Source organism: Anomalospiza imberbis, chromosome 1 (assembly GCF_031753505.1).
Source record: "Anomalospiza imberbis isolate Cuckoo-Finch-1a 21T00152 chromosome 1, ASM3175350v1, whole genome shotgun sequence".
NCBI lineage: Eukaryota > Metazoa > Chordata > Aves > Passeriformes > Viduidae > Anomalospiza > Anomalospiza imberbis.
In genome coordinates, this window is record NC_089681.1 from 30,678,644 (window position 1) to 30,694,337 (window position 15,694).

The 15,694-nt window shown below is 37.6% G+C and overlaps 1 protein-coding gene across 4 annotated transcripts in view; it reads right to left on the reverse strand.

Annotated features, from left to right (window-relative positions):
- ZFHX4 (zinc finger homeobox 4) overlaps positions 1–15,694 on the reverse strand; it is a 149,741-nt gene that overhangs the window by 23,372 nt on the left and 110,675 nt on the right. For all 4 annotated transcript variants that reach the window (XM_068186380.1, XM_068186358.1, XM_068186368.1 and 1 more), the window contains exon 5: positions 2,134–2,250. In XM_068186380.1, coding sequence (XP_068042481.1) covers positions 2,134–2,250 — 117 coding nt within the window. The remainder of the gene's footprint in view (positions 1–2,133; positions 2,251–15,694) is intronic.

Genomic DNA, 15,694 nt, shown 5'->3' on the forward strand with positions numbered 1-15,694 from the left:
AATAGATTCTATGCTAAAGAAGGGTCACACCACTTTCCTGTCTAACTTGTTAGTATTGTGATTAATTTATTGGTTTTCCTGAGATTTCTTTGGCAAGACTTGCAACACTCAATTCATGAGAAAGCCCAAATTAACATTCAATTATACAGAAGCAGTTATGCAGTCATTAGAAATACTTGTCAACTGAGTGAAAATTAAGATGATGGTCGGAATGTTACATATGTAGAATTATTTTAGATTAGGAAAACAAAAGTTTCTAAAAGATTCAGGATTTTACAGTACAAACTATTTTCTGCAAAGCACAGAGGCAATCATGTATTTCAGCCCTTGTTTTTATATGAATCTTACTGCAAAGTTATTTGTGTAATTGCTGGCACGGGAATGCAGAACAATTATGCTGGTTTTTTGTAGTGCACCCAGTAGGCATCTGGATATAGGTTTGTCCTAATTAAACTTGGCCCTTATGAGTGGCTAATCCTGCTGGAATTTTGAGAATTCCCCTTCAGTATTTTTTTCTAGATTCCATTTGCTTCTTTTTTCTTTTTTTTTTTCTTTTTTTTTTTTTGGTTGGAGCTTTAATATCATATTCTTTCTTAAACAACTATAAATGGACCAGCCTAAAAAAAAAAGAAAGGGCTGCTAAATTCCCTGAGGTTCATATTGTCCCCTAGATGAAGCGTATGGTAGGAACGCAGGCTGCAAGTGGCTGTCACCCCCCTCCTGGGGAGGGTCCAGGCCAGCCCCTGAGGAGACTGCATAGAAGGACTTGTGTCAGCCTGGGAGCATGGCTTTACTGCACTGCAGACGGTTTTGACCAAGTCAGTGAGCCAGCCAAGGGGAATATATATTTTAAACCACAACACAGCTTCATGCTCAACATCATCCTTGTCATCATCAGCCTTCCCTCAGTCTCTTGATCTCAAAAATAAACTGACTGAAGAGCAGTCAAGGTTGTAAACTGTGATGGGTACTGACCTTAGCCCGTCAACAAGCAAACTTAAAGGAAGCTTTAATCTTTAAATCAGTCTTCTGAACTGACTTGTCATAGAAAGGGCCATCTATAATTTTTTTTGGAAATAAATTAAAAAATGTTTACTATGTAAAGAGCAAATTGCCGTATGGGTGAATTTGGGTGTAAAGGAAATCAGATGTAAAATGCTATTTTTTCTACAACTATATGTCTTTATGGATAATACAACCTCCTTTGTATGCTGCTGTCATCAGCATACAAGGAAAAGATATATGACTACCTGAAACTAATAGGCTTCAACCTGTTTCAGCACTTCTTCTGCTTCAGTGAATCCAACATAATGTAACTAGGTATAGCGTGCGGCAAAAGTAGCCAATGTAATATTCATTGTGACCAGAGATTTCCATCTCATACATAAAAAGCATGGGTGAAGTCACATATTTGCCAAATCAAACACAGAAAAAGCCTTGGGTATCTACACCAGATGCTGGCCCTAGGTTTGTTTGTGCACAAGTAAATGTCATGACATAGAGGTTTTGTTTTCAAAGACAGTAGCTTTCATTACTGGGCTTTGTCTATTCCAGGAGATCAAAATTACCCAACCCATAATCCGTTTTCAATGATATTTCCTCTTTCTTAGGCTGAATCATCTGTAAAGTTTTTCACTGGGTTTTGTGTGTTTTTTTGTAAATGCCTCAAATAAATGCCCAGGAAGAGGCCAGATTCTTGGGAGTAACTAATCTGTGAGCAAGAGAAAAAAATAATAACACAAAAACCCCACATTCTTTGGGTTAAAAGGGGGACAAAACCTGATTGAAGAAAAAATTCAAGTGGTACCTAATCCTATGCTTATGAAAAATTAATATGCCATCAGAGGAATCACAAGTACAGCAAAGATTAATGAAAGGCGCTTAAAAAATTACAAGCACACAAACTGATTTGATTAAAAAATAATCTCACTGGTCGTCCTGTAATATTCTTCAACTTATCCGCATCTATCCTGTCAGATGGTTATGATTAAAAATAGGTCAATGGGAGGCTACTGATAGAAATCACATGCAAAATGCACATGCAATGAATAGCAGTGGGAATGTCCAGACAGTTTAAATGAAAGAGCATTTCATAAGTTACAAAAGGGGGAAAACAAAATTCTAGCATCTTACCAGAATCTTTACTAGATTTTTTGCCTTCACTATTGTCTCTCTCACTTGAGTCTTTATCATCAGCCACAGCCACTGATGTACTTTTAGCAGACCCTTCTGTGTCTTCACCTTGTTCTTCTGTGGACAAACACAGAAAAGATCTCATGAAAGGAACTCAGTGACCAGTTAACAGCAGTTAAAAAATATGTCCTGTAATAAGAACAGCACTAAGAGAAGGTGGCAAAATAGGGGAGAAGAAGGGCTGGGAGGAAGAAAAGGAAAAGAACAGTGCTTTAAAGAGGTTGGATATTAATTCTAAATAATTTGCAATATTTCAAAATCTGACTGTGTCTTTACAAGAGTATCTGCTTTCTCCCAGTGTGACAGATTCAAAGCCTGTCATTTCATATTCTTTGGCTAGAAATGATTTGTGTTAAAATAAATGCACATGCATGCACACACACGCATACACACACACATACACTCCCCACAGGCTGGAACAAAAGCAAGCACATGTAAAAATGCATCTTGGAGCCAAAAAAAAAAAAAAAAAGGGGAGATCTCAAATATAAATCCTATTAGTGCAGCAGTATCCCGCTAATTGCAGTAAGTAAGTATTAGGTATTAGGTACTGTATTAAATATAAACCTCTGGCTTTGCGGGAGAAGTCTCAAATTTTGTCTCCAGGGGGAGCCATTCAGGATAAATGATGCAACTTGGTGTACGGCTTCTGAAGAAGCAGCATTACCCACACCTCACTTACGTGTTCACACCAGCTAGATTACATGGAAATCTTCACAGTAACTCAAGCCCATTTAATTATTCGGTAAATCTTAGCTATGCTGCTACTGGTGGATTAATCTGTTTATGCAGTTAGCTTCTATGCTGGGGCTGTGTAGCACTAATCCGTGAAAGGCCCACTGTTCCTTTTCATCCTGTGATCATTTGTCTCTCACTGTGCTGATGTCACATTTTAATGAATTTTTAGCAATCTGAGTAATGCCAGATAACCAGACTTGCAACTCCCTACAGCACAGCATGCTGTTTTCATTGCAGCACACACACACATACAAAAATAAAAATCATATTTCCCTGTTCAGGTAGGAATTACATAAATTAGGAGGTGAACATAAAATGGGATTCGAAGCACCAGGCCGCTCGATTTCATAAAATCTTTAATGACCATATAAATTAACCCTGGAAAGGCAAAAGGTCACAGACACACATTTGCATACACTCTTCTATTCACTTTTGATAAGCAGAGCTTTTATGCAGGGAACATGATACAATTAACCCTTCAGGAACCATACAAAATGCAGCTACCGACATTTTAAGTGTCAAGCATTAACTGAAAATTACACACTGCATAAAATTTTCATTGTAAATGCTATAGTGATTGAAAGGGGAAATAGTGGCCCTCTTCGCACCCCATGTTTTATTAATAACATTCTGACAGCCGAATGAAATATCCTCTGTCATATGTAGCAGCTGAGCACAAAAAAATTGCTGCCTATTGCCTTACTGCCGGCCATACATTGAAACCCTATGCCTACGCAAACAGCCCCTCAGATCGATGTGGCAAACCTATCCGATTCTCAACTCTCTGCAAAACCTTTTGTAAATCGGAAGAGAAAAACACAGCTGCAATTTTGGAAACCAGCCTTTTCCCCCCCGACCAAAAAAAAAAAAAGATCCTGACCACAGATCAATGTGTTTTGCATTGACATGGAAATACAATAGGTAAGGACTAAGCATGTGTGTCCACTATCTGGAACAATTCAGGGAGAAAGATGGTCCCTTCTTTTAAAAATAATTGCATATTACAAAAAAATTTTCCATGCGAATGGGAAGCCCACTCAGGCTGTGTGAGCGCTCTCGTCCCTGCAGGCCCCCGCCTCGTCCCATGCTGATAGCTAATCACACATGGTAGGGATCCGTGGCACAGCCGGGAGCGCGGTGGCGCAGTCAGGGTGGCGGGAGCGCGGCTCAGGATGCTGCGCGCCTGTGATCACGCCTGGCTCGGGCTGTGCTAGTGCTGAGCGCGCACACACCGGGCTCGTATCCAGTGTCAGGCCCCGTGGCCTCACGGAGCCGATGGCAATCCCTTTCCGACTCATCCTTGGGAATGGACGCATTGCTTCTTTTACTAGATTTACTGGCCCAATCCCCCTGGGCTGGAAAATGAAGTGTCAAAGTGCTACTGAGTGTCCTTATCTTGAGGGGACATAAAATTGTAAGGGCTATCGTGGCACACATTAATAAAACATTGTGTGTGTGTCAGGCAAAGAGAAAGAAAATTATGAAGGTACTAAAAGAAAAGCTACAGTATCATCTGGGTCTCATCAGACAATTTTTGCAGGGTGCTCTCCTGTTTTTCTGGTATGTGTTTTAAGTGTGAGAGAAATTCCCAGACATGTTCTCCTATACATCATCGTGGTGTCTGACCTCAGCCTGACCCTGGCAACAGTTTGAGAAATCTGAATGTGAACAAAGACTCTGTGTCAGCAGCAGGGAGAGATTGCGGGATAGACTTTCCCCATCAACTTAATCGCAAACAGCAGTTCTGAAGCCATAACTTTACAGGGCTGCACCAAGCCACAAACACATAACCTTTAGAGGTGAAACTGCCCCTCGCTCCCCACCCCCCCTTCTGTGATTTTTTCTCAGTCTTGTGGTGCTCCCTTTGATGTAGCAAGGCAATTAGCTGTAATGTTCAAGTACTGCAGACCTGTTTTATGGTTTGGAAGGTGAGAGCTGTTTATTACAGGTAGGCTCCTGGGGGCCATAAAGGCTTTGCAAATTTTTAATCATGCAAAAAACTAATCAAAATGTAACTTATACACACCATAAAAATTAATATCATTATTATGCATGGTATAAATTGCCTGCCTTGGCTTTCAATGGCACTCCCTTCTAGAAAATACATTTGGCATTCATTTCAGAAATATGTATGGCATTCACTTCAGAAGTAAATTTCATAGACAGAAGTGATAATACAACTTCTCCTATTTTCCTTCAAAATTACGGAATGGTTGTCTGAGACTCACACTGTCACGACATATATCAAAGGGACAAGATGGAAGTAAAACAGCTCTAACTTAAAAGCAGTTAGCAAATTACAAAAAATCCTGAAGACCGTTTGTCAGAACAGATCTTGAGGAAATGTAACTATCAAAGCCAGTACATTCCTATGCCAGATTGCAACAAATATCTTTTTTTAGCAACATTTTTATTCTTACTATGTGTGCCAACCAACATGAATACCATGCAGAAATAAAAATGGGATGGCCCCTGCTCAATGACACAAAATTATAAATTATTATGTATCGACAAAACACAGCACGATTGTGCTACAGATTCCAGAGTTAAGTTCCAAGATTCTGTTTTAAATTTACAAGAGTCCTGCCTATATGCATTTACAAATGTCAGCTTTGAAAATGAATAGAGCACCCAATTCAAATGCACTTTAATGGCTTTAATAACACTTACTATTGCAATATGATATTTTATTCACACCTGTTTTTATTTTGTCCAAATGTTGAAAATTTCTTTTGATGTTGGATGTCTTGAATTTAGCCATTATCAACCTTTTGCCTCACAACTGGTGTAGAATTAAACAAAAAAATGAGGTTAGCAGCATTCTGCACTAAAACTGTGAAATAAAGAAAAATGAAAAATTCTTGTGTCAGAGGTAACATTAATCAGTTGATATTGTATATCCCATATTTTATGTCATATACTTTAGTATGTTAATCTACACACAGGTCTAATTCTGTACTGATTTTATGAAGTAAGACCATTGTGATTTTCCTCAGTCCAATGAAGTCAAGATGTGTGAAGATTTCAATTGCAAAATCCAGGCCACAGCCAAAGCTGATTAGCAGGTACCAGCAAAAAAATTAGATAAATATTCATACATACGTTAGAAAAGGCTGACTCATGGAGGTGTGATTTAAGGAACAGATACATACATCATAAACAAGGGAGGGTATGCAGAAAAGTATAAACTTCTAAAAATTAAATAATTATTAGCAAAACAAGACCTGGATGAGTTGAAACAATCCTCTCACCTTTAATTTAAATGCATTGTGATAATCACAAGGGCAATCACCTTTCCCTATGTTTTATCAGAAAAATTTCCCTACTGATGAGCAGCACTGGGAGTCTGTTCTCTAGTCTGTTTAAAAATCCATATTATTTTCAGGGGTTGATTTTGGTTCGTTTGGGGTTTTTTACATCATTGATATATCAATTAACAGCCTGTAGGTTCCTGTTTTGGTCCTGGATTATTTTGTTGTTGTTGTTGTTGGTATCCCTTTTGCCCTCTACAAATTGCAAGTAATTTCCTAAATAAGGATGATCTACTGGTTGTGGGTGAGTAATTGTGGTTATGAGAGAGAAAACAAGATTAAGCAAGTGTTTGTGGCTGAGGGCCGGATGGATGGGGAACAAATAAATCAATCGACTAAAGTAGTAAGCAAATAAATATGAAACGAGAGAGAGATTTTAAAAAATAATAATTTTTTTTTTTACTGAATAAGTTCAATAAGCAGCTGAATCTAAGGTACCCTAAGTGTTCAGCACAGGTGTATCCCAGGTTCAACCAGTAGAGTGAATGGCTTATTAATCATCCAGATGAGAAGGTAACTACTAGTAAAGGATAACAGTAGGGTGTAGATTGGAGGGATGGACAGACAACCGATAATGGAGGGCGAGGAGAAACAATGGAAAACAAAGAAAAACCTACAGATTATGCAAAAGAAGTTAAAAGTAGAGCTTGTAGATTGACTTCTGGGCTATCCTAGTTATACTACTTTGCTGATAAACTCTTCCTGACTCCTGCATTGCCATTTATTCACCCAAATATTCCAGAACGTATTTGTTCTATATTCTGGCTGGCCTTGCAGAGGATGACTGAGGAATAGGACGCCTCACTCATTCAGGATCTTGACTGCATCCTCTAGCGGTCATATTTCATCTTCAAACAGGATTTCTAATTTCTCCTTTAGGGACTCGGGGTGAATAACGGCACCAACCCATTAATAACTGTTTCTAATCACTGCGTTATATTCAGAACTAGAGCTCTTAGAAGGCTGAACTTCCCACAAACAAGCCTATAATTAAGTGATGATCATCATATTGACCAGAAAAGTGCTAACTGGCAGTTACTATCAAATTGCATCATTTTGTTTTGTGGTGCATCATCTGAATTTTTATGACAGTCTAATGCTTCTTATTGAAATGTATCACTGTGCCAGAGGAGGCCGACTGCAAAGCTGTCAGAGTGACTGGACAGAGTGTGGTGGTGGCTGGACAGAGTGTGATGGTGGCTCCTTCCCAAAGGAGTGTCACAAATTACACCCACTTTATCCACCCACTCCAACCAGCAGCCTGTACTCCCCACTTGCCACACTCAGCCTCACCCCTCTGGCTGCTGGAGGGAGGCAGCTCTCATCTACACTGCCTGGTTTTACTTCTTAGCTTCTGAAGGCAGAAAACATTAATTATCACCAGCTAATCTGCCCAGAACTTCATTATTTCCTAATCTAGTTTATTGTGGTTTTGTAAAAAATTTTTTAAACTGCAGTCTATTTCCAGCTGCTGGAAAAGGAATGTTCTCCCCAGAAGTTTGGAGGGGTGGGGTGTCCTTTCCAGTTCAGCTGCTGTGCAAGCTCTCCCTCCCTCTCTTGTTGCCTGGGATTGTCTGCTTTCTAGTCTCCCTCCCATAGTCTCAGAGCAAATCACAAAAAGAAGAATGTTTTACTCTGATAATAGTGAAAATGTGGAAAAGAATTGTTGGTAAACTTATGCTGAGCCATACTGATTTATCAGAACATAGGAAAATTTGTGGTTTGTATTTTTGTTGTTTTATTTCTACATTAATATTTTATCAAATATTTTGCAAGAAGCAAAAGAAGCATATGCTGACAAAACCATTAACAGAGAATGTCAGCTATTCAGAATGAAACTCAGAAATGCTTTCCAGATGTGATTGGAGATGTACAGTTAATCATTTATTATGCAGAAAGGGATACTTTTCTTACTTGGCCATCTCTAGAAAGGCATTGAAGCATGAAACTATATTGAGAATAGTCTAACTTTTCCAACTGATCATTACTTTTCTTTTGGCTGCCATTATGGTTCATAGAAAATGCTGTTTCCCCCATCAGCATAAAGCATGAAGAGCACTACCATTGTCTGACTTGAAGACTAATACATTTCCATCAAGGTTATGTAGAAAAGAAAATTAAATCTCATTGTTAATTCTTATTCAACATGCTGGCTATACCCTGCCTAATTTCAGGCATTGCTCTAAGTTTATTCTCTGTGGAGGGAGACAAAGATAACTTAAGGGCACAACTCTGACTTTACATAGGTGAATTGCTAATTCCTTCCTGATTGTAGAAGGATTTTAAAATGAAGTTTAGTGTTGGGAATGCAGATTTTTTCACCTGGACACTGCTGCTAAACACTGGAATTTAGGTAGGCGAACCTAAGCCTGACCTAAAGCTCAGAAAGTCAAGGAGGTGTTCCTCATAATGTTCACCAGGGTCCGGGATGTTCATTTTAAGCCAGTGGACAAAAAAAAGCAAAATATTGGATTTTCACAGTATCATTCACTTTACTTTACTTTTTCTATTTTGTTGTTCAATCTGTGTGCTCAATGTCCCTTCATATACAAACACTTCTACTGTCCCTAATTTCTTGCATTCTTTCCTACATAAGCTGAGTTTTCATATATTATATAAGTGGTGAGACTGAGTCTCCCATTCACAGTTTCCTAGAAAAATCCTTTGGAGTTTATTTACATAGAAACCACAATGTTAATTAAGAACTAATTACTTAACCACAATGTTAAATAAGAAAATTATGTATTTTTATTAGTTACTCAGTTTGGGAGTTTCTCTCTGAAATACACTGTGAAATCCTTTTTATTTACCTTGCAGACTTTCTGAATTATTCACCTCTTTTTGGCTCGCTAACAGTATGTCTCTGAAATTATCTGTAAAGAATTCTGTTAGTGCATATATTTCTTCTTTGTCTTTTGAGAATACTAGAGTAAAAGAATTTATTTTCTTTGCCATCTCCTGATCATTTTGGAATGACTATTCTCTGGTGGTCTAGCAGACCTAATGACTCCTGCAGGCTTTCTATTTCTGAGATACTTTAACAATTCCTGTTTAGCTTCTCTAGGTACCTCCATATATTTTGTCCTCATAGCCAATCTCTATGTTCAGTTTTATTAATATCACTTTGGCTTTATTTCCACTTTTAAGGATACTTTTTCTGACCTGAATAAATTCTTGTACTATGTCTTGTAAGGTAGCAAACTACAGCCCTCCCATTTAAATATTCCTCTTTCTTGATGCTATGTGTCACAGACAGAAGTAGGTGCTCTGTTTATACTAAATAACATTTTTCCTGAACAAAAACACTTTCTGAAATTTTTAAAATAATTACAAAATTATTTTTTGGGGAATTGAGGTGAGGGGGGTGTTGGTTTGTTTGTTTTCCACAAATACCTGACAAGTAGTTTATAACATTTATAGCAATTAATGGATTTTTTTTTTCCAACCCTCTTGTTACATACAAGTATTACTTTAAGTTTGGCTTCTTTAACGTATGTGCATATGAAGTGGTCCTTTGGGTTTGGTTTTCTTCAGAAAGATAACACAGGTGCTATTTTAGCTTTCCTCAAACCCAGATCACAATGTTGGAGAGATTTGTAAGAATCTTCACCAAGACATCCACTGCAAATTACTCAAAAAAATATCTTCTCCAAAAACTGTATTTCCTGGCTCAGCTGGAGCTGTAATATTAAAAATGTAGTATACTAACACATGGTCAAACTCCTCTGACAGGAGGAAAAGATAAAAGTTTGCTCATCAAAACCAGCAAAAGTAGTAAACCAGCAGTATATTCCTGTCTTCTTGCTGTCTCTTAGCCACTTTTGTTACTGTCTTTCCTTGCTTTCTCAAGACCCAATCTGGAAAATACACAACCACCTTTTGTGTAATAACATGGGTATTATGAATTTTTGTGGAATGTTCCACTATTATAGTATTTTAGTGTGCTTGGGATGCATAGCCATAACATCACACATCCCTATCCCCTTTCCACAGTAGCACGATACTTTCAATTTCAGCACTTCAGTGCTTCGATACCTTAACCTGATCTTTTCTTGCTGCATTCTGAGGTCAGGAATTACACTATAGTATTGATTAATATGAGTTCACTGCCAAGTTTGCTGGAGACACTTTGATGCATACTCTGAAGATGAGCAGTATCACTTGGCTCTCAGCACAATGATGCGTGACTCTCAAATACTGAAATAGAGGAGATGGCACACACAGATTTTCTGAATTCAAAAATGCCGATTACACTGAGGCGTTCTCCCAAGGCCAAGTCAAGCATTTCAGGTCACCCAGTCTTGTTGTTAGGCTACCTGTATCACAGCAACAGAGGGGCATGATTGGGCTTGGTTTGTATCTACTTTGCTTTTTACTGAACCAGTGGAACATAATGGATAATGTCTTCCATCTTTCATTTCTTCTTTCCTTAAGTTTTTCAATTCTCATTGTTCTGCATACTGCATTACTCTTCCCTTTCCTAAATGTTTGTCTAATTTGAATGTTCTTTCTACCATACACAGCAGATGCCCCACACTCTCGAAATTAATTTTCATTGTCAGCAATATAATTCTACCTTCCTGGAAGCAGAGGACATCCCTTGCCTATAGACTCCTCACTCACAACTGCCTAATGAGCACAAATCTTCAGTGCCAATCTAGCTAAAGTCCTGAAATGCCTTGTGAGGTGGCTCTATTGATACCGCTGAAAATACCTAAGAGAAAGCTTCTGAGCAAGACCTGAACTTAACATTTGTTTTTAATGTAGACATTAAAAAACATTTGTTTTAGAAAACATTTGTTTTAGAAAAGTAGAAGGAGGGCCCATTTGCAAGTGTAATCCAGACTTCCCACCATACATATGCTTTTTCATTTGCTTATAGCTCCAAAAAATTTTAAGTGCTTGAGCTGAATCCCTGCTGCAGGTTGGATAGCATCTGGTTTTTTTATATTATTATTTTTTAATTTCAGCCAAACTGATTAATCTACTTCTAAGAACATGATTAGGACAAATATATATATATATATATATATATATATATATATATATATATAATATATATATATATATATATGTACATTTTGGAAATCTTTAATGTTCCAGTGATTTTAATCTGGAACCCAAAATACAGCAGACAGGATGATGTCTGGCATGTGGCACATTGGATTAAACTGCCCAAATTCAGCCAAGCAATATAGCTTTTAACAATTCTACTTACCCATGCTCAGAAAAGCTCCCTGCACTGAAGAGCTGACATTCTGCTAGGAATCTGTAATCACTGAAGACACTCACACCCCCCACAGTGCTGAGAGCTTACCAAAGTGCACAGGCAGTCACATCCCACTGAGCTTCCACAAACATCTTCACCCAGTTCCTCTGTGTACTAACCAATGCATAGTCCCTCCTCAAAGAGGGACTATAACCTAAGTAGGTCTTCTAAAATACAATTTCTCCTGGCAGCTTCCCTGCACAACCAGACTGCAACACATTTTCCTTACAATGGTAAACCAAATTTTTCCATTATTATTAATTATTATTATTATTATTATTATTATTATTATTATATTTTTTGTCTGTGTATCATTGTACTGGGAGCTGGCAGCTATAGGAGAGCAAGAGCAGCATGTTCTCCCTTTGCTCATAGGTTGGCAGGAGCAAAATTGGTATGGAAGGGAGATTTCAGGGTCAGAGAAAGAACTGGAGAAAAGTAAGCAGAATGTGATCTGAGGAAAAGAACATGAAAGACCAGGAGATGGGGAAGGGAGGAGAAACTGAGGTGAAAATTAGGGTCAAATGAAAAATAGATAGAAGGCAGGAGAGTAGGACTATAATCAGCCACACACCAAACTATACCACCAAACAGGACTGCAGGAAATAGACCTAGCTGAGACCAAAAGTAAAAAAATGCACAGAGAAAATAATAAGTGAAGACAATGATTACTAGGCAGTGAGATTAGAAACTTAATTTAGAAAAATATGGTGTCCCCCATGGCCCAGTATTAAATCCCTGATTTTTTGTTGTTATAAATCATCTTCTTGCTTATTGCACTACCCTTCACCAATATTTATCCATAGAGAAGACAAAAAAAGTTCTGCTACTCTCAGCTGTCTTGCAAGCTTTAGTAAGGGGGTCTGTGTAGCAAATTCACTGATGTTTCATGTGACTTTTAGTAGAGTACTACATGGTCAATTATTTTTTCCCAGTTTAAGTTTTAATAGTTATGGGACTGTAGATGCAAATCTTACCCCCCCCCTTATGTTTTTAGAGCTATTAATACCACAAAAGAAAAGCACTTTAATAAAAAATACTCTTCCTTTCTGACACAATATTTAATATCTTGATCAAGCTTTACCTTATGCAAAACCTCTTGCCTTATTCACTGCACAAAACTATTGATACTTATTTAGTGAAAAGCTATTCAGGACTTTGTTCCTTACTGTTTAACATGAAGCCACATGTTCTACTTACTACATCTCTTCAACTTATTCTGAAAGTCAAATTATTCTTTTCATTATTGACTTCTTATTGCTGCACAAACATTAATGAATTTATCTTCATTATCTCCTAAGAGATGAGTAGGCAATTCTGCAATTTCAGAAAGGAAAGTTATACAGAAATTGAGGTTAAAAAAAAGCTAACTTGGAGAACCCAGTTCGATACAGATGGAACCCAATTTTTTCAAAGTACATAGCACTGTGTAGCACTTAATATGCTCAAAGCACAGCACTGATTGCTTTCATTTGCAGCTTTGTGTGTTCAGCACTTATTTAACACTATTGTAGAGCCTCCAATCAAGCACTTAGAAAATGAAGGCCACACAGTTAGTGAACTCCTATGAAAAGGCTGGGTAAGGTGACCTGCTTAGGAAAAGAAAAAAAAAAAAAAAAAAAAAAAAGAACTCTCCAGCAGAAACCGATATGGAAGCAAGTTTTTCATTGCCTTAAACATACCACATTATTTCTCTTCACACTCTATGCTAAAGGATTGTCCTGCACTAAGTAGGCTGAAGTTTACAGGGATGGTGTGAATAAAAACGTAACATTTTACTGATTTACTTTACTATACTAGATCCAACTTAGCTTATTTAGGAGTAGTATTTAGGAATAGAACTTAGGAACTTTGGAATAGCACAGTGACTGTAGTTAGTAAATATCACAGCGAGGCAGATATCTGTTCTAATACTGATGAAATGTAATAATTTTGAGTTGGCAAAAAGTGTTTTCAGATGCAATAATCAACTCATACATGTTGTAATGACAAAAAATACTGTGGCTTCTCTTATGATGGAAAGAGACAAGGAAAGATGAGACACAATTGCAACTGGGGAGATGTGCTACATTTGTGAAAATTATTGTTTTCTTTTTGAAACAAGATGTTTTGATCCCCTCAGCATAAATCACAGTTATCACTAAGATGAAAAATAGAAAAAAAAAATATATGGAATTTTTAAAGCATTGACATGGATTTTCTTTGGTTGAGTAAAAGTATTCACAGAAGTTGAAATCTTCAGATGTCGTACTACAGAAAAATGGGCTTAGGTGAACACATGACATTTGACTTCCTTAAGTGCTCAGTGTTAATCTTAGCACCCATGGGCTGAAAGCTGAGCAGTTTTGAGAATCTCCACAGTCTCAGAGGAATTAGAAAAACACCACACATTAGGCTCAGAGGATTTTTACCAATGCAAAATAGATGGTCAACACCTGGTCTTTAAGCAGATTTTATAGTCCTCATAAAACATACCCTCCATACACACCAACCTACAAATATATTGAGAAAGTTCCACTCATTTCAAATCATGTGTTCACAAAGCCATGTGTGCTGGGCTTTGAGGTCTGGGGATTATAATAGCCACTCGTTTATAGCAGTATTTCACTTGAAAAGTGGAACATGATGTGAAGCAAGCAGCACACAACTTCCAAAACCAGGAGAAATAAAACCCTATGAAGTTTCTTATTATAAGAGCAAGATTAATTTAGGCACCTTCATAAAAAAATAAAAGAAATTCTGCTGCTTACTGTATACTTAATCCATGCATCTTTAAAGACTTCTATTTTTAGTCTCATATAGCATCTGAGCATAGAATATTGAGCTCTTTTTTAGATATGGGTAAAAGAGCTTGAGTTTGGTTTTTAGATCTTCTATTAATCTTTTTTTAACAAAAAAAGAATCTGTGAAAATTAAACAAGTGGCTTTTAGGCACAGTCCCATCTTTATGTTGCTGACAGAGAGTCAGATTTGCTAATCTGGGGACATTTTTGAGCCACACGCATGAAAGACATGAAATGCTTGCATCTAACAAGCATTTAAAGATAACCATGTGAAAATGCAAGGTAAAGCAACTACTGGAGGTACCACAATTTTCTGTCTAAACACCTCTTTATTGAGATACACTCCCTTTAGTATCCCAAAGAAGCTTGGGCAGATACTATTTTTCTCTCCAATATGTACAACATATTCATTTGCCACTCATGGGACTTTTTAAAATGGATTGTGTGGTTAAAAAACAGTGCTCCAGTTCAATTCACTGCAGAAACTGCATTCAAGAGTTTGCTTGCCTGTTTTATTTGCAACAGTCTCTGTCCCAAAAGCACAGGTAGGGGAAGGAAGAGGGGCTTTCTCCCCAGAATTTGTTGTGGAGATGAAATGGGGCATCATCAATTTCATATGAACACTGTTTGGGCAGGAACGTGTCGTTAATCTGTCACTTACATTTATCCAGACGCTTTGTGAAAGCTTCCACATCTGGTGAGCACAGCACACTCAACATAGTCAAGACCAGCACAGACAAACATACTTGTTATACTGTCAAATGAGGAGGAAACAGGAAGACACTCTTCATCCAAGGCTTTCTGGAGTTGGTATCTATTTTGAACTGCATGTGACAATGAGGTGACATTCCTCACTCATTCCCCCATGTGCAGCATACAATTTGTCAGACGAACAAAAGGCACGTTTCAGCTGAGGGCTAAGAGGGATCACATGCATGTTTTTGTATCTTCAGAGAATGTCAGTCTGGCAGGATGCTAAGCTCAAATGGATTGCATGACTTGTGCCCATTTCAAAATCTATGCATACGAGTACTGTAGGCTGCTTTTGGAGACCATCTCACGAAGTTATTACAAAGCTGAACATCATCAAAAAGAGAAAATATTTTACTGAAATATATATATATATTTACAGAGAAGAATCAATTGACAAGCTGACTTCAACAAAAACTGAGAACACAAGGAATCAGAAGTTCACAACTTTAAATTTGCTCCTAACTAGGGGAGCTAGATACTTCAACATGAAAAAAGAAACAAAACTAAGCTGAACACTTACATTTCTCAGGGTGTACAATCATTTACATGTGTCATGAGGTTAGGTAGAACTATTTTGCACCTCTCAAATAAGGAAATTCAGCCATCAGTGTAACAAAAATAATTTTTACCTTTATTTACCTAATACA